The sequence below is a fragment of the Melospiza georgiana genome, chromosome 1 (genome assembly GCF_028018845.1).
Source record: "Melospiza georgiana isolate bMelGeo1 chromosome 1, bMelGeo1.pri, whole genome shotgun sequence".
In the NCBI taxonomy this organism is placed as follows: Eukaryota; Metazoa; Chordata; class Aves; order Passeriformes; family Passerellidae; genus Melospiza; species Melospiza georgiana.
Window position 1 is genome coordinate 4279826 of NC_080430.1, and position 17634 is coordinate 4297459.

The following is a 17634-nucleotide window of genomic DNA, read 5'->3' on the forward strand; positions in this document are numbered from 1 at the left end:
TGGAGGCAGTGGAATTTCCAGCGCACGGGAGGGTGGAGGAGGCTCCCCGTTATTCCTGGAAGCTGGTGTGGAAGGCGTCCCCATCGCTGGGGGAAGAGGGATCTCCATCACCCGGCGCTCGGCGAGGGGGCTCCCCACGGCTCCGCCCGAGTGCGGCCCCGCTTCCATCCAGCGCCCCATGGACGGGGGAGCCCCTGTGGCGCTCGGAGCCGGGGCACAGCACGCTCCCCCCGGCTGCTGGAGCCCGTGAGGGTCGCGCTCCCCCGGGGGCCCCCCGCCGCCTCCATCCCCGAGGAATCCTGGGCGGAGGGCGGGCTCGGCTCCCCCTTCTCCTTCCCTCCCTCCCTGCCAGCCGGGGGTTTGCTCTGGGACGCGGCGGCAGCGCCGGGCTCGGCTCCGGGACGGCGGGCAGGGGTCGAGGGCAGCAGGCGGGGGGCGATGCCGGCGCCGGGGCAGCGCCGAGGGTCCGGCTGAGCCCCGGGCACCCCCCGAGCCCTCATGGCGGGGCGAGCGCCTCAGCGCAGCCTCCCCGCGGCAGCGGCCGCCGCGCTCCTGCTCCTGCCTGTAAGTGCCGGGGACGGGAACGGGAAAGGGACGGGGGGTGCGGGACAGGGACCGGGAGCGGGACAGGCACGGGGAGGGAGCGGGGGGACGCCCCAGGGCCGCGGGAAAGCAGCGGGGCAGCCGCGGGCGCTCGGGGCTCCGTGCGGGGACCGTGCCCCGCTGCCCCGCAGGTGCGTCCCCGGCTCTGGGGCACCGCGGGCGGGCACCGCTCCCTGCCAGCTGCCGCCCGGGGATCCGTCCGTGCCCGTGGCCCTTTCCTGCTCCATCACAGGTGCTCTCAGAGACACGCTCTGCCCGCTCACCTCTGCAGCGAGTCCCTGCGCCCTTTTAGTGCCCCCTGCCCTGTGACAGCGCCAGCTCTGCTCGCCAGAGGAGGTCCCAGCACAGGGACCCCGCTGGGGTGGCAGCTCCTTGCCCCAGCGGGGTTTTCCCTCGGATTTCCTCGCTCCGTGGCGGTGCCCGGTGCCCCGGCCTGTGTCCCGGTGTCTGTCCTGGCACCATGTGCTCCAGCAGCCATCGGTGGCACGGGTGGCGATGGGCAGGGCTCAGCCCACGCACCCAGCCAAGCCCTCGCTCCGAGTTTCTCCCGAGTGAAACCCGCACGAAGCTTTTCCGCCCGGTCCTTCTCCATCACCAGCATCCCCCCCCGCCCGGGAGATGCTGGCACGAGGTGGAAATAAGGTTGGCCTCTGTCGGAACGGGCTTCAAAAGCTTTCCCGACTTGTTTGTTTTGAGCGATGGTTTTAAGTGTGGTTAAGCCAGACTTGGAAAGAAAACGTGAGAGGTTAAGCAGCTTTGAACCTGTGCAGAATTTGTAAAGGCTGTTCCCACAGCTTTAAAAAAGTGGCAGTGACCCTTCTGGACCGCAGTGTAATTGGTCTATCTTTAACGTTTCCTTAGATAAAGAAAGAAAATCTGTTCTGTTTCCCTAAGTTCTGTCTATTTTGGTTTGGTTTGGGTTTTGTTTGTTTGTGGGGTTTTGTTTGTTTATTTTGGGGGTTTGTTTGGTTTTTTTCTCCCCTCTCTAATTTAAAAGGAAAAAGAAAAGCCAGGTCAACAACAGGCTTCAGAGGCAAGCAACAATTTAATTTCATTTTATTTTTCACAGTAGCTTTCTTAGAAGTGAGAGAATACTTTCTCACCTCCGCCAGTGTCGGGTTTTTTTTATCCCCAAAAGAAGGAAGAGATCAGTGCACATGGGCTCACAGTGGCATGGGTTTACACACTTGCTGTTTTCAACCCAAACCACTGCTTTCTGATCTCTGTTTCTTAGTCTTTTTTCTCTCCTAGTCTGTATTTTCTCTTAGTGATTTATTTTGGTGCATAAAAATATCTCAGTTTGTCTTGAGAGTGTGGGACTTGTCAGTGAGGTTATCAAAAGTACTCAGGTGCTGAGTATTTAGCCAGACTAATCCATTCTCAGTCAATCAAGAAATGTTATGTATTTCCTCTGTGGATACAATCTTTGGATTTTCCAGGTTTCCAGTTCTGCAACTTTGCATTTGAATTATTTCTGCTAATTTTGGTAGTTGTGTCACTGCTTTAATAACAAAACTGTCTCAAAAGAAAGAGAGCAGATAGATTAAGGATCTAAAAGTGAAGTTTCCATAAAATTATTTAGCCCAAGAAATGTGAACTCTGATTGTATCCTGTGGTTTTATAGAGGAGCTTGTTTGGGTGGAACATGCTGGTGTCTGACAGGGGCTCGTGTATACCTGTGCGGGAAATAACATTTTGAATCTTCAGCTCTGGTTGCTCCAGCTGTAGCAGAAGGTTTTGCTGCTCCTTTGGGGAGTGTTTTAATCCCTGAATGTTGTCAATAAATCTGGATCTCTGCTTTCCAGCTGCAGGGAACTTTGCACCAAGAAGCTTAAGAGCAGTGTTTTAAAACTGTGGCTCAAAGCCAAAGCTCTTAAATTCTTGTTTAACTTGAAAACACTCGAAAGTGGACTCAAAGTCAGTGACTTTATCCACATTTGTGGATTTGAGGAAAATAGCTGCTTGTGAGAGCAAGCCCTTACCCAATTAAGGGAGTTCAAGTTTTCACAGCAGCCAAGCAATTGTGTTTTATGGGAGCTGCAGGTTTGCAACGCCCACGAGATGAGGCAACTTTGTGGGACAGAATTAGACCTGCCACATGAAAATGCTGGTGCAAATGACCTGACAGATTTCACAGGGCCGGTCAGCAAAAGGGTGAAGACTTGAACTGAGATTTATGTTCTCTTGAAGGAGTTCTGGACGTAGGATGCACTTGAAAACACATTTAACTGGATGTGGGAAACAAAAAACAAACCATAAAACGAAGGCAAATGAGTCTTATGACATTTTTATATAAAGTCCTTGCTAAGTTCACGTAATTTGGAGAGGGGGGAATTATTCATCAAAACCAAAAGCAAAGCTTGCTGTCATTTATTTGTTCTCCTGGAGCTGTTAAAAGAGCCGGGGCAGTGTGAGTGCATCAGCCGGCGATGACAAGTTAAATAGTATTCCTGGTCTGAGGCTGCCAAAATTCAGCCCCATTGTGAATTAATGCAGCATAAACATCTCATCAGGAGAAGCCTTTCCTGGGGCAGTGCTCTGTCGGGGTTTAGTTTGTAACCATCCCATGGCAATGACTGGGTGTCGGAGGGAGGTGGCTGTGTGCTGGCGTTGGCTGGCTGTAGTTTTGCCGTAAAACATTTCAGTGATGATGCTCATCCCTGCCCTTAGCCAGCAAGAAGGCAGCTTTAGCTTTTGTGCATATAAGGCATCTGCTTACATATTATTATCCTGTCAAGAGCCGAGGAAAAGTCATGATCAAGTCCTCTAAACTCTGTGACCTTCATATTCCAAACCAGAGCGTGGTTGTGGAGAAGAGGAGAGCTGGGATCTCTTTGCAGCCTGTGCTTTATCAGGTGCAGAATTTCAATTTCAGCCTCACAGGTTCTAACTCCACTGCTGCATCAATATCTCCAGGAAAGCTCTCCAGCCTTCAGAAAAAAAATGCCAGGGAGTGACTTGTGCTGATGTGATTGAGCTCCTTCAGCATTGAAACCAGGGAGATGCTGCACAGACAGTGCACAGAGCTGGTCCATGGTGCTCCCAGGTCATTCCCAGGAACTGTGTGAGATCCCAGCAGATTGCTTGGGGCAGCAATGTGGCCAGCAGCCATTCTAAAAATTGAACAAAGTGATTCAGGACTTAGAACAGACCTTTGCCCTGTTTGATTTATTGGCTTAGATGGAGAGTGCTGTGCTGCCATCACTCTGGGCTCGCCCCAGGGAGGGTTTTCCTCCAAGGCCAACTCCTCATTGCTTTGAATTTGGTGATCAGCTCTCTTTGTGTCAGGGATTCCCAAGCTCCTGCTGCTGATGTGCTGAACTGAGAGATTCCCCACGAGAAAAACGGGGTAGTGGATGATACAGACTTGTTAAGGATGCGTTTTCCTGTTTTCTTCTTATTTTCATTTTGCCCTATATATTAGTAAACCAAATATTTTAAAAATATTGTATTAGAACAAACATTTGCACATTTCTAGGTTCTTTTAATAGTTCTGCAGATCTTATTTTTTGGGGAGAGGGGGAGGTGAGGAAATGTGGGTGGCAACAACAAGCTGCACATGCTGCTGAATCTGTTCCTTTGTAGTTTATATCACTTTCAGGTTTTGCAGCACTGCAAACCCAAAAAGGAGATTTAGGGAAAAGCTGATTTACTCTAGATTAAAAGTTTATCCAGCAGATGACTTTTTGCAGGAATTTTCTTTTCCACGCCATGTCTATAAATTGCAACAGATCGTGTCCATGTCCTTATTTCTTGGATTTTACACCACTTTTAGTCCCAAATGTAGTCTGCTCTTCCTTAAAGTGCAAATGTTAATTATTGGATGTAAAGCTGGAGCTGTCCAGCGAGCCCCTCTCACCTCCCTGCCTCATGTGGATACTCAATGGCCTGTGTTAAGGCATTGCATAAACTTTGTCTTTGTCTCCTTATCTTTCTGTTCATGACAGAACTAAACTCTTTGTGATGCTTTGCTCTATCAAAGTATTTCTTTATACAGAATTGCTTTCTTTTACTGCAAATAATTCTTTTAATCTTAACAGCTTTGAAGGTAGCTGTATTTGATTTAAGTGTTGGGTAGAGTATTTTAATTTTCTTCTCTGAGAAGTTGTATAAATTTGGCTGCGGTCCTTGCTACAAGAGAAGACAAATAGAAAGCAGATCAGTCAACAGACAGAGCTGTCCTTCAGGTGACTGTCTGCTTGAATCTCGTCAGTCACATCCAAATACATGAAAATTTCATTTCCAGTTTGTGATGCCACTGTGGGGATGTTTGTGGGATGCTCCCTGCACTGCTCTTTGACAAGGAGCATTTTCTGTGGTAAGCACTGCTCAGCTCCCTGGCCCTGGCCTCATCTGTGTTGGCTCTCACAAGCAGATGTTCTGTGGATCTTCTCAAAGGCTGGTCCATGTGGCTGTGGAAGGGAGAGAGAAAAGGACCTCACAGAGGTGAATTCCAGTGTCCTGTCCTGACCTCTGATTCCCAAATCCATCCTTCCTGTGCAGAGAAGGCAGTGTTGAGAGCCAGGTGCTGGGGATGTGCTGCTCCTTCCCCAGCTCTGGGGTGGAAAACTTGGAATCTGCCTCTCCAGACATCCCTTAAGCCTCATGTGCCTGCACAGAAACTCAGCATGTTTTCACTAAATCAGAAAGAAAATCCATTGGATAATTCAAGAGCTGAAAAGTACTTCTTCCACGGAGCTGTAAGAAAATGAAGCTAATTAAATGAAGCCAATTAAAGCTCTATAAACTTTTTCATAATGCTGCCTGAGTTAACTGTCCACTCCGGGCTGGCTATGCCGGGAAAGTAAATAGTGAGTAATGCAGATGGAGATTAAAATACACGAGCTGTCCTCACTGCAATGCTGAACCCTTGCCCTGGTAATAGTAGCTGGAGTGCCAGAGGGCTGCAGAGGAGCTGCTGCTTCCCAGGGCTGGGGTAATCCCTGCTGCTTTCCCCAGGTCCCTCAGAGCACAGCTCAGTGCTGATCTCTCTGCTCTGCCATGCTGTGGGAAGTGCTGTGCCCTGGCAGGGGTGGCTTTTCCGGCTCAAAGGAAGGAGGAAAGGAGGCAAAAGGGGAGGGAAGGAAGTGTGCTGACAGGCCTGGACAGGTTTCCTGTGGGGCTGCCAGCCAGGCTCTGCTCGCTGAGGTATCCATTGCCTTTGAGTGGCAGGAGCAGATCCCAGGCCTGGCCATGGCTTGGGTTTCAGGGGGCTCAGGCCAGCAGAGGCTCCTGAGCCACCCAGGCCTGTGCTGGGCCCTGTGGCCATCACAGCTCTTCCCTTGCTATCCCAGGCCTGGCCATGGCTTGGGTTTCAGGGGGCTCAGGCCAGCAGAGGCTCCTGAGCCACCCAGGGCTGTGTGGGCACTGTGGCCATCACAGCTCTTCCCTTGCTTGCTTTGTGAACAAACATCCCTGCCAGGGGCCAGGCTGCTCCTTCTGCTACCAACTGGCTCTTTCAAAGCTGAGAGGAATCACAGAATCACAGAACTTCTAGGTTGGAAGAGACCTTTAAGATCATCGAGTCCAACCCATGTTCTAACACCTCAACTAGATCATGGCACCAAGTGCCACATCCAGTCTTTTTTTAAACACATCGAGGGATGGTGACTCCACCACCTCCCTGGGTAGATGATTCCTGTATTTGACCCCTCTTTCTGTGAAAAACTTCCTCCTTAATTCCAGCCTGAAAGCCCAGGGTGTCCCTTGGCTGCTGAGAGTGGTGTCTCAGAGCTCAGGAAAGCATTTTGACCAGGTGTGCTTCCAGTCAGATGCACTGAGCATCTTTCCTCATCCTGCCTCAAAACTCGCCTGCTGGGACTTCAGCTGCTCAGTCTAGCTTGAACTTGAGACACCTTCCAAAGTGTAAGAATCCCCTACTGTATCAAAAGTATTTTCAGGATGATTTTGAAGTCTTGTCAGACTTGCAATATTTCTTTCCTTCACAAAGGAAAAAAAAAACTGATTAAAAGAAAATTTTATCTTTAAATACAGTAATATTTAAAAAATGTCTTTTCATAGTATTTGGAATAATTTTTCAATTATAATTATGTGAAAAGAGTAAAAAATCTTAGAAACATGAGTGAGAGAAACCTCAAAGCCTCTGGATTGCTGATTATTGTTCAAGATACAGTCTGTAAGCTGTTTACTGCATGGCCCATTGAAAGGTTTGGGGAGTAATTGTTATCTGTGATTCTTTTCACTGTAGGGACTATAAATCATACAGAATCAAGGAATGAAAAAATACTTTGTGCTGGAAGGGATTGCCAGAAGTGCAGTCACCATCTCAAGGCAGGGTTAATTCCAAAACCAAATCATTCTCATCCACATTTCAACTGTGAAAATCTGCAAAGATGGAGCTCTCACAACATCTCTGAAATGTCTTTTTACAACATCTCTGTTCTGATGCTGTCGTTGTCATGGTGCATAATTTTTTCTCTATGTTCTGTGAGATTTCCCTTCAGTTTGTGAATGATGCCTGTCTTGATGCTGTGCTGTCAGCTCCTGAGATGAATCTGATTCCCAGAGAAGAGTCTGTGATTCCCCTTCAGGTAGTGAGAGATGATTCCAGACCTGGAGTTAAATTTCACTGTGATACTTGCTTTTCAAATCTAGGAGTGAGCTCCAGCCCAAGAATTAGCATTTCAAGGGAGGATGGAGAGAAAGTTCACTGCTGATACCCAGTACCACTTTTAAATCCCTGTCAGGAAATCTTGGGTCTGAGGAACATTTTGTGGAGGATGCAGAGGTACCACTGTTGGCATTCCATGGGAAGCTGAGCAGATATCTTCAGCTGATAAAGTCTTGATCCAGATGAGATTTTTTTATCATTTTCAGGTGGCAGAGACCTGAAAAACAAAGATGAGGAGCTCAGATTTGTTGAGCTGAAGCTGGGAGAGCCTGTGAGGGGTGGCTTTGGAAGTGTAGTGGCAGTGGTGACAATGGATGGGTGAATGATCCTTGCAGAGACTCTGCATGTAGGTCAGAGTTAGATGAGGGAGGAATTGGCATTCACTTGGGTAAATATGACTTTTAAACTTGAGCTGCTCTGGATTCCCTGAGTGTTTTGTCTCCAGAGCATGATTATCTCACCCTGGAGTCCATGTTTAAAGTGATGGATTGTTCCTTGACAGTGTTTCCTTCTTCCACTGAGCACTGGGGAGCCTGAAGCAAAGGCTGCTGGAATAGGGGGGGGTGAGGTGAATCACATTGGAGCTGCTGAGAGGATTCACAGGAATGGGAATTGGGTGGGAAAAAATTACTCACAGACCTAAGGAGAGGGCAGACATGAAGGCAGGAGTGCCCTGAGTGCGTGCTCCCCTGCCAGGCTCTGAATATGGTACCCACAGGTGTGGGGAATGACCAGCAAAACTCTTGAAGGATGTGAAATTGAAAAGACTTTCCATTAAACAATTTTATTTCAGCAGAGCTGCAACTTGTGATTCAAATCCAGTTATGCTCATTTTTAACATCTCAGGTTGCTTTGGAAGGGCTTGGAGACCTGGTTGGGCAAGTCCAGCCCGTGGGTGGCCTTAACCAGGTTTGGTTTGTATCTCATGATTCAGAAAATGCCTCAGCACTTTCGTGGCTTTCAGAGGATGAAGAACCTCCCCTCTAAAAGCTGCTTCAGCAGAGCATGTGGGCAGTGCTCACTGAAGGCAAATCTCCAAGTTTCAAAGACAACAGTGAAGTTCAGTGGTGGGTTCAGTGTAGCAGGTGCTCCAGGGTTTTTTTTTAATTTATTTTTGTATAAAGACTGATTTCATTTCGTGCCTTAAAAGTGAGCATGTGTTTAGTTGCTTTATTAAACTGGGGTCCTAATTCCCATTCCATGCAGACTTTTGGTCTCTTTTTCCAGACTTCCTGGAAGAGCTGCAGAATACATCTGGCCTCTCAGATCATGGAGCAGTGTCTCCTGGAGCATTCAGTGTTCTCTAACAAGTAGCAATGTTTTATGTGGCCACTTGGATTAACTCAGAGGGAGTTTAAAGAGCTGAAGGATGGTTTGAAAAGGAGCCTATTTTTCTTGAACTGTGCTCAGAGTCTTTCCCTTTACTGTAACCTTAGCTGGCTCAGGTTTCAGGTTGCAGGCTCCTGTGAAAACTTGTATTTAGACTTTCTATCCCAAATGGAAATTATTTTTCTGGTGAAGCCAAGCCAAACAATTGTACACTGCCAAGTGCTGCTGCACAAGCGATTTTAAGTCACTGTGTTGAGAAAGGCCAAGAACATCTTCATGCAGAGGGCTGACCTTTGTGGTTCTCCAAAAAAACAAAGTATTTCCAACACAATGTTCCCCTGACTGCTGTTCTTTGATAAGCATCTCTTTCAGATGCATCTTGTGGATGAAGTAACCCCATGGCAGTGGATGTAAATCCATCCTGGCCACTGTGAAGATGACTTTCCCCTGCTCTCCTGTGCTAATCTCTGGTTTTGTCCTGAAGTAGCAGCTTTCACTTTTCTGATTGTGCATATTCCTTCACATGATTAGTGAATTAGCAAATATTCCAGCTCTCCTCATTCTCTCCCATGTGTTGCCCTCTCTTAGAAGGAAAGAGCTGCTCAGATGGACACTGGCATTTTTAATAAGAACATTCCAAGGAATATCTGGTGTTTTTTTCCCCAAAGCATCTGTTTCCCCACACCAGTGATGTAGAACTTGCCAGATGCCCACCTGCCCTGGAAACTGTTCAAAAAGAGGATGGATTTTGTCAAGGAAGTTTGATTTTGCTGAGTTGAGCTCTTTCGCTAATTACATTTTCATTGTGAAGTTACATGCCTGTGTTTCCCTAAAATGAGCTGTGCACACAAACTAAATTTTTGCTTTTAATTGAGCCACTGTTCTGAGCATGTCCATCCCAGAAGTTGGGGTGAGAACTCAGTCTCACTGTGGAGTTGGAGTGAACTTATTTGCATTGCCTAATTGAATAACTAAAAATTAAGTGCAGGTTTCCCTTTTCTCTAACACTTTTTTTTTTTTCCTTTTTTTTCCCTGAGTTCTGGGGCAAAGCTGCTAAGCAGCAGCTTTTCTGTGTGCTGAAGAGAGTTTTGCTGCAATTTTGATGTTGAAACGAGGTAGTATTTGCAGCCTCAGATATTTCAAAGAAACACATGGGAAAAGCTGGAGTCTTGAGAGCAGTGGGGGTTCCCAGAGATGAAGGGCAGGAAGAAGCATCCTCCTGACCTGATCCGTGCCACTGCCAGGGGTTGTTTCTCAGGAGTGGAAAATGCTTTGGCTTTATAGAGAGCACAGTGGATAGTACAGGGTGAGACTTTGTGTGGCAAAGAGGACATGAGATGGACCCTTGTCCTGTCAGCTGTGGGCTGAGCACATTTTGTGTTAATAACTCCACAGGAAGGTCACTTCATCTTGGTCAGTAAAAGAAGGGGCACAGATGATTAAATAAGATGATGACGGGCTTGTGTCTTCTGCAGCCGTCATCTCTAGGAATGTTTTGACCTCTCCTTTTGTTTGCAGTGTCTAAAGAAAATTTAGGAAGGATACATCTAAGTGACTCTGTCCCTATAGTGCAGAAGACCCGGTCAGGGAAGGTCATTCCAATTAAAAGATTTAAGATGCTGTAGATGAACTGCATCTGGACAATTCCTGCTTCTCTTCCTGAATTCCAGAGGAATCCCTGTGTGATCAGCTCAGCTGCTGCTCTCTCTGTTTTGAAGTCTAAGCTATTCAATACAAATCCCACTGCTTTTCTGGGAGTGGCTTTCTGCTGAGATGCTGTTGTACTTCCATGGGATGGATTTCTCTGGGACCTCGGGAGTACTAGAAACTACGTTTTTATAAAAAAGAGTTTTTGCTCTGCTGCTTTGAGGCTGTGTCAGATGTCAGCACCTCTCAGCATGTCACCAGCAGATGTTTGACAGGGAGGCCTAAAAACTGGCTTTTATTAGAGCACTGCAGAATGGCATCTGGGAATTCTTGTGTGAGGATGGGAAAAGAAGGGGAGCGTGAGCATCTGTCCATGTGTGGCAGCACCCACTGCTCCAAATTCACCTCCCCCTTGGCAAGGGGTGTTCCACTGTTGTGGGTCATCCTTTTCCCCTTCAGCCCTTCCCTTCAGCTTGCATTCCTGCTGACTTCACCCACTCTGCTGCTGTCTACTGTGAGATATTTGAATTTAGCAGATGCTCCATTGTGTCTTGTGGTGTTTGTGAGCGTCCCCAGGACGAGGTGACAGATGAGAATTTGACTCCATGATCTCAGAAGGCTGATATAATGTAATGTAATGTAATGGTATATAACATAATATAATATAATATAATATAATATAATATAATATAATATAATATAATATAATATAATATAATATAATATAATATAATATAATATAATATAATATAATATAACATAACATAACATAACATAACATAACATAACATAACATAACATAATATAATATAATATAATATAATATAATATAATATAAATGTTATATATCATATAAAACATATTAATATATAAAACATATTATATTAATATATAACATTTATATTATATTATATTATATTATATTATATTATATTATATTATATTATATTATATTATATTATATTATATTATATTATATTATATTATATTATATTATATTATATTATATTATATTATATTATATTATATTATATTACATTGAAATTATATACTGAAACTATAAAATTATATACTAAACTATAGAGAAAGGAAACATCAGAAGGCTTCACAAGAATGAATAATAAAAACCCATGACCTGACTCAGAGAGTCTGACACAGCTGGCTGTGGTTGGTCATTAATTAAAAACAATTCACATGGAACCAATCAAACATTCACTTGTTGGTAAACAATGTTCAGGCCATATTCCAAAGCAGCAAACACAGAAGCAGCAATCAGATAATTATTGTTTTCATTCCTCTCTGAGGCTTCTCAACTTCCCAGGAGAAAATCCTGGGCAAAGAGGATTTTTCAGAAAATATCATGGTGACAGTGTCTCTGTGGTAGCCCCGTGCTTGTGTGGACATTTTTGGATCCTTTCCATAGCTTTGGGGCTGGTTTATATTCCAAAGCCATTCCTTTATATTCCTGTAGCCATTTCTTCCATGTGTGAGAGCAGAAAACAACCTCTCCCCTGCAGGTGAATTTTGACAGCACTGGTGCTCATTTGGTTTTACATTTCTATATTGCTCCATAGTGGAACTCAGTATTTCAAACCAGGAGTCTTTGTTAATTCTTGTCAAAATTAAGTTACAGATCCTCTCTAAGCTGGATGAAATAACCACAAATGCTGGGGGGAACTGTGAGTAGGCACCTCTTGTGTCTCATAGTTTATGTCCTCTGAACGAGATAAAGGTCTTTCCTGAATTAATGAAGAGCAGTGACCATGTCCAAGGGGAAAGGCCCAATAAAATGCCCATTAGAGAGGCAGACAGTGACACCAGAGCAATTCATCTTTTTCCCAAAGTCCTCTCAGATGTAAATGGGAAGTTGACCAAAGGCTCTGTAATTTTTTTTTTTTTTTTTTTTTTTGTAAGACTCAGAGCTGGCCTGCTCTTAGTTGGTGTCCCTGCTTTGGAAAGTAAAAGATTGATTTCTACCTCAATCTTTGGCTCAGCACATTAGTTTCATTTGTTCATAAATGCCCACAGTGGCTCAGAGGAATTAAGTTGGACATTTCTGTGCATGATTTAGGTAAATTTTCAGGACAAAAAAGAACTGCTTTGGCGGGCAGAGGTTATGAAATAGCTGTTTTAAGAGAAATGCAGTTTAAGTAAAGTCATGCATTAGTGACCCAAAGCCATTATTTCAGTACTTCAAAATATAATTTCTGTGCAGTCATGGGCCCAATTATTTATCTTTAAAATTCTACATTACTGAAATGTTTCTCTTTCTTTGTTTGTTTTGCTGTTTTTTATTATTGTAAGAGGGTTTTTTCAACCTAGACCTAGAACAGAGGCTGGACAGAGCTAAAGAATAAAGCAGGGATTTATTCAAAGGATCTCCTCCATGGATGCACCTTGGGCAGCACCAGAGCCCAGCCAGGGCTGCACCCAAGATGAACCAAAATGGCCCCAAAATGCACGAGCGCTCCCGGGGTCTCTCCCTGGGATCAGTTCTGCTCCATTTGCACCTTGCAGTTCATTGTCCCATTCCAGCTTTAGCCCAGGCAGTCCCACCCTGCTTGTTTTTCTCTCTCCAGCCCACGGTGTTTGTGCTCCTGGGCTGAGATTTGGGTCATTTGTCCTTGGTGCCCAGCTGGAGCAGGAATTGTTTTGTCTCCCTGCTCTGTGCACAGAGCTCACCATGCCCTGATGTGAAGCTCAGAACTACACACTGAAGCAGAGCCTGAAAAACATAAAAACTAAAACCTGAGGCATAATTTGGGTTTGCCTTCTTAAAATACAAATTTTTTAAAAAAAGTTTCGCACATAGCAAGTCTGTTGACTGTGGTTAGCAGAGAGAAAATGAAACCAAAAGTAACATAATCTGTGGAAGGCACTTTTCCCTATGCAGCCAAATTAACCTGAGCTGACCCTAAGGCAGATGTGACATTTAACCTTTCCTATTCCTGCCCAAGCTGTGCTCAGTTTGACCTCTGTGTGTTCTTCCCCACCGCCCTGGGGAGGGCACAGCTGAACACGCGGCCTGTTTACAGTACACGGGGATGGCTTGAGTTTCTTCTTTGAGGTGAGGCAGTGCTCTTGGCCTGGGAGGTGGCAGAGGGGTGAGGGATGGAGGGGCAGAAATGCCTCTGCTGTGTCAGCTCACGTGCCTGGGTCTGACATGAAATGCGGCCACTGCAGAGTCTGGGTTTTGGGAGCTCCGTGCCTCGAGAGGTGGAAGCTGTACCTGGTTTTATCTCCCTTGACCTGACCATGCACGGAGGGTTTGCTGTGGGAGGCAGGAGTTTAGAGCCTACCTGGATGTTGGAATTTGAAATGCAGGGAACTCTCAGAACTTTGGGCCTGTAACCCAATGTTTAGAATTAAATCTGTTTTTCCCCACCATCCTGGGGAGGGCACAGCTGAACACGCAGCCGATTTACAGTACACGGGGAGTCTCTCTGGATGTTGGAATTTTAGATGCAGGGAACTCTCAGAACTTTGGGCCTGTAACCCAGTGTTTAGAATTAAATCTGTTTTTCCCCACCGTCCTGGGGAGGGCACAGCTGAACACGGGAGGGCACAGCTCCGTGCCTCGGGAGGTGGAAACTGTACCTGGTTTTATCTCTCTTGACCTGACCATGCATGGAGGGTTTGCTGTGGGAGGCAGGAGTTTAGAGCCTCCCTGGATGTTGGAATTTTAGATGCAGGGAACTCTCAGAACTTTGGGCCTGTAAGCCAAAGTTTAGGATTGAACACAAGGTTTGATCTGAGACTTTAGAAAAAGCTTCCAAACTTAGGTAAAATGAAAATGTAGATTTGTAGTTTAAAGCAGAGATCTTTTAAGTATGTGAAAAATGCATGTATTTTATGATTGGCTTTTTGCAAATATTAAAGTGGATGTTATATGTGTTATATTAGAAAGTAATGCTGTATTAATTCTCTTAAGTAATGTGCTAAATATAGTTTTAGGTTATAACAAAATGTTAAAATAGAAACTATGCTATGTAAGAGACTTTTTAAAGAAAGGACTGGCAGTGAGCAGCCACAGGACACCTGAAGCTTTCAGACAAAGAGAATTTATTGTTCAATTATCAGGAGAAACCAACTTCTTCCTGCCTTGCTTGAGCAGAATGATGCTCTCAGGATTAAGGGGAAGAAGCTGACACTGACCAGACAGAATCCTGTGTTTGAATGGAATTTATGCATCATGTATGAGGTGTATGAATATGCAACAGGTTATTGTTTTTAAGGGTTAATCCTCTGTTAACGTGGGTCCTTTTTCAGGCTTGTGCTGCCCAGAAAAGGTACCCAGACGTCTGTAACTCTTTGTTTCTATTGTCTCATATTGTCCTAATTCAAATTGTCCAAATTATTATTATTACTCTAATCGTATTACTATTTTATAAGCATTTTATTACTATTAAACTTCTAAAATTTTAAAAACAAGTGACTGTAGAAGAAAGTTTAAAGTTTTAGAGTACAGTACTGTAAGTTTGTGTGTTATAACATGATTAATTTAAAAATGCTTACACTGTGGTATGACTCTATAAAACAAAATATTTAAGAATTAGGTCAAAAATACAAATATCCTTTTTAGTAGTGTTTTATTAGTTAATAAATCTTTAAAAGATCTTGTAACTAGAAGTCTTGGGACTTTTTGAGTTATGTGGTGAAGATGTGAGCTGAACTCACCTTTCCTACCTATGTAAAAGATAAGAAAAATAAATCACATTATCTGAAACAACTTAGAAGTCCCTTCTCTAGCTCATTCAAAATTCTTCACACATCCTCACACCTGGAGGAGAAAACATCCCCTTTACGGAGTGTTTTTTTGAGAAGAATGAAGTCTGGGAAAGGCTTTCTGTTTGTACTTCAACACTTCCTATTTTATAAAATAACAGCAAAGTGAGAAATCGGTAGAAAAAGGTGCTGTACAAAGAACAGTTGTTCTTTAAACACCAACATGATGGATTCTATTGTCATGAGCATTTACCCTCCTTTTTATTAAGCTACAGAGAATTCAGTGACATAAAATGGGTTCCTCAATCACTTCACACACCTTAGAGCATTGAAATAAAATATCAACCTTCAAGGTGTATGGTTGTTTCTCTGAGTAAAAGCTGCCTCAATTTTGTTGGAGACATTCTGTGTAAACAGAAAAGCAAAGGCATTTCATGTGTTACCATGGCTTTATATCCCCCTCAGAAAGATTTTCAGCCAGTTTCATAGATGGAAAATGGAATTTTCTGTCATTGATTTGTCACTCCTGAATTTTCCTGCCACGTTTCGTTTTTAGAGGGCTTTCCAAGAGCTTCTCTTGCTCCAAGCAGGATCCCAACTTGGCTCTGTATTTTGGTGTGGGCTTCTCTCCTCTGTCTGCACTGGGAGCTTCATTTTGAGTGTGAAAATTAAGATACCCCCATTCATTTTCAACTCTGTTTCCTAAATTTTACTTGGGATTGTACTGTTACCTTGTACTGAACCTGCAGCTTTCTCAAAGTGCCCATGTTGGCATTACTGCTCTTTCTCACTGTTACTTGCCCTCAGTAGAAGATTCAGCCCTAAATGCTGAGGGTCAGAATCTTGTGTGTCTTCCATTGACTGAAAAGAGCCACAGGATGCCTTACAGTGATGCCCAATTGTCCTATGTATTCCATGGGAACATCTTCTTCAAGCCTTCTGAACTGCCCTTTGCCAATTGCTGTATCTCTTGAATGTGCAAGGTATTTCTGGCACCCATATACCAATTAAAAGTTCCCTGAAAAAACTCAACGCACAGATCGTTAATGGGATGTGATTCAGCTCTGCTATTTCAGGTGTCTCCTTTCAGGTGAGACACAGTGGATCCTGAGCTTTGTTAAAGGCATTGAGCAGCTCCCACAAGGAGAGATCCAGATTAGGTGGGTGATTTGCAGTTTCCTGCATTAATCAGCTGAATTCCATGTGATTCCCTGGAGCTGAGGAAGTACAACCACAACCCTTCTGTGTCAGGAGGTTTCTGCACCTGAGTAAATCCTGATTGGGAACAGCTCTGAGACTGCTGGGGGTTTGTTGTGCTCATGAATGAGAAAATCTGTTTGTTCTGGGCTGCTGCTTTACCTGCTTGGTTTCTCTCTGTTTCTCCAGATAGTTCTCCACTGTGAATCCTCTGTGAACCTGCCCTTGTCTGTGCTGCTGGAAAAGTACTGCGAAGCTTTGTCAGCCCGCACCAACGTCACAGGTATTTATTCCTCCATCTCTTGGTGGCTTCTTGTTACTGGAGGATCCATTTTCAAAGTGTCCTTGCTCCAGGGAACATCTTTTCCTGCTGAGATAAACACACTGTCTCCAGCCTTGCTTTTTCCTTGGTGACAATGTGCAGTGTGGTGTGACAAGGAAGGAGAACTTGGAATTTTACACACCTGGAGAATTCTACACACCTGGAGTAATTCCCTTCAGGGGAACTATTGACAGCTCTTTCTCATAGTTTAACCTATTGAATTAACTACACTTACTGACTGATGTTATAGTTGAAAATTAGTATATTTGAAGTGTCTACTCCATTTATCCTGACCAGTTTTTAGAAGCAGGGCAAAGCACTTGTCTCTTGGCTAAAATACATGAGCACAGAAATGATGCTGTAAGAGATGTGAAACTGGATCCAGCTTTGTTTCAGAACTGGGAGAAGCACACTCAGAACCACTCCCCTGCAGCATGACTTGGGGATGTGTGCTGCAAGGATCTGGGGGAAAAACTACATTTGTTCCCTTCCTCTTCACTTTCTTTTTCCCCTTGGTGAATATTTGTGGAGGGAGGAGCTTAAAATATAATGTAGGTATTATGATTCAGCCAGTTCTCCATCCCTGGAGAAATGGCAAAGGAAACGAGGCTCAGGGAATTTACAACCTTTCTGTAAAATATGTTGGATCAGTGGTGTTTTATTCTGACTTAATCTATTCCTTAAGGACAATAGGCTGATCTAGATATCAGACTGAAGTGTGAAAGTTGTGGTGCCTTAACTGCCTCTCAATTTGCATATAAATGGGTGTGTTGACCTGTATTATGAACCTGCCCCAAGCTCTGCCCCTTGCTGCCATTGTGTTCTAGGGAGCAGCTCTGCCTCGTGTAGCAGGTTTGTTTATATCAGTTTAATGACCATCTACTCCATTCCTTACCTGGAAACAAAGGGAAGATAAATGAGGTTCTATATTTGGACCTTTCTTTTAGGTGTTCTTTGCCCTTTGAATGTGTTTGTAAATATTATCGTAAAACTTGCCATTTATTCATGAAGTGTTTTTCCTTGTGCAGAGCTTTTATTTTGGAAAAAAAACCCACAAATTTTCAAGCCAGGCTGTCTTCGAAGTGAGCAAACAATTTATTTTTCAGTTGTTGACAAAATATAATTTTCTGGGCTGTTTATGTGATGCATGAACATACAGCATATTCTCTAGTGGAGTGTG

At 44.4% G+C, this 17634-nt stretch overlaps 1 protein-coding gene across 1 annotated transcript in view; it reads left to right on the top strand.

The window, feature by feature from the left end:
• The first annotated feature begins 453 nt into the window (after positions 1–453).
• The window catches only part of CRHR2 (corticotropin releasing hormone receptor 2), a 150774-nt gene continuing 133593 nt past the window's right edge, over positions 454–17634 (top strand). Inside the window, exons 1-2 of the mRNA XM_058035908.1 lie at positions 454–564; positions 16322–16415. Of these exons, the coding sequence (XP_057891891.1) occupies positions 499–564; positions 16322–16415 (160 nt within the window). The 5' untranslated portion in view covers positions 454–498. The remainder of the gene's footprint in view (positions 565–16321; positions 16416–17634) is intronic.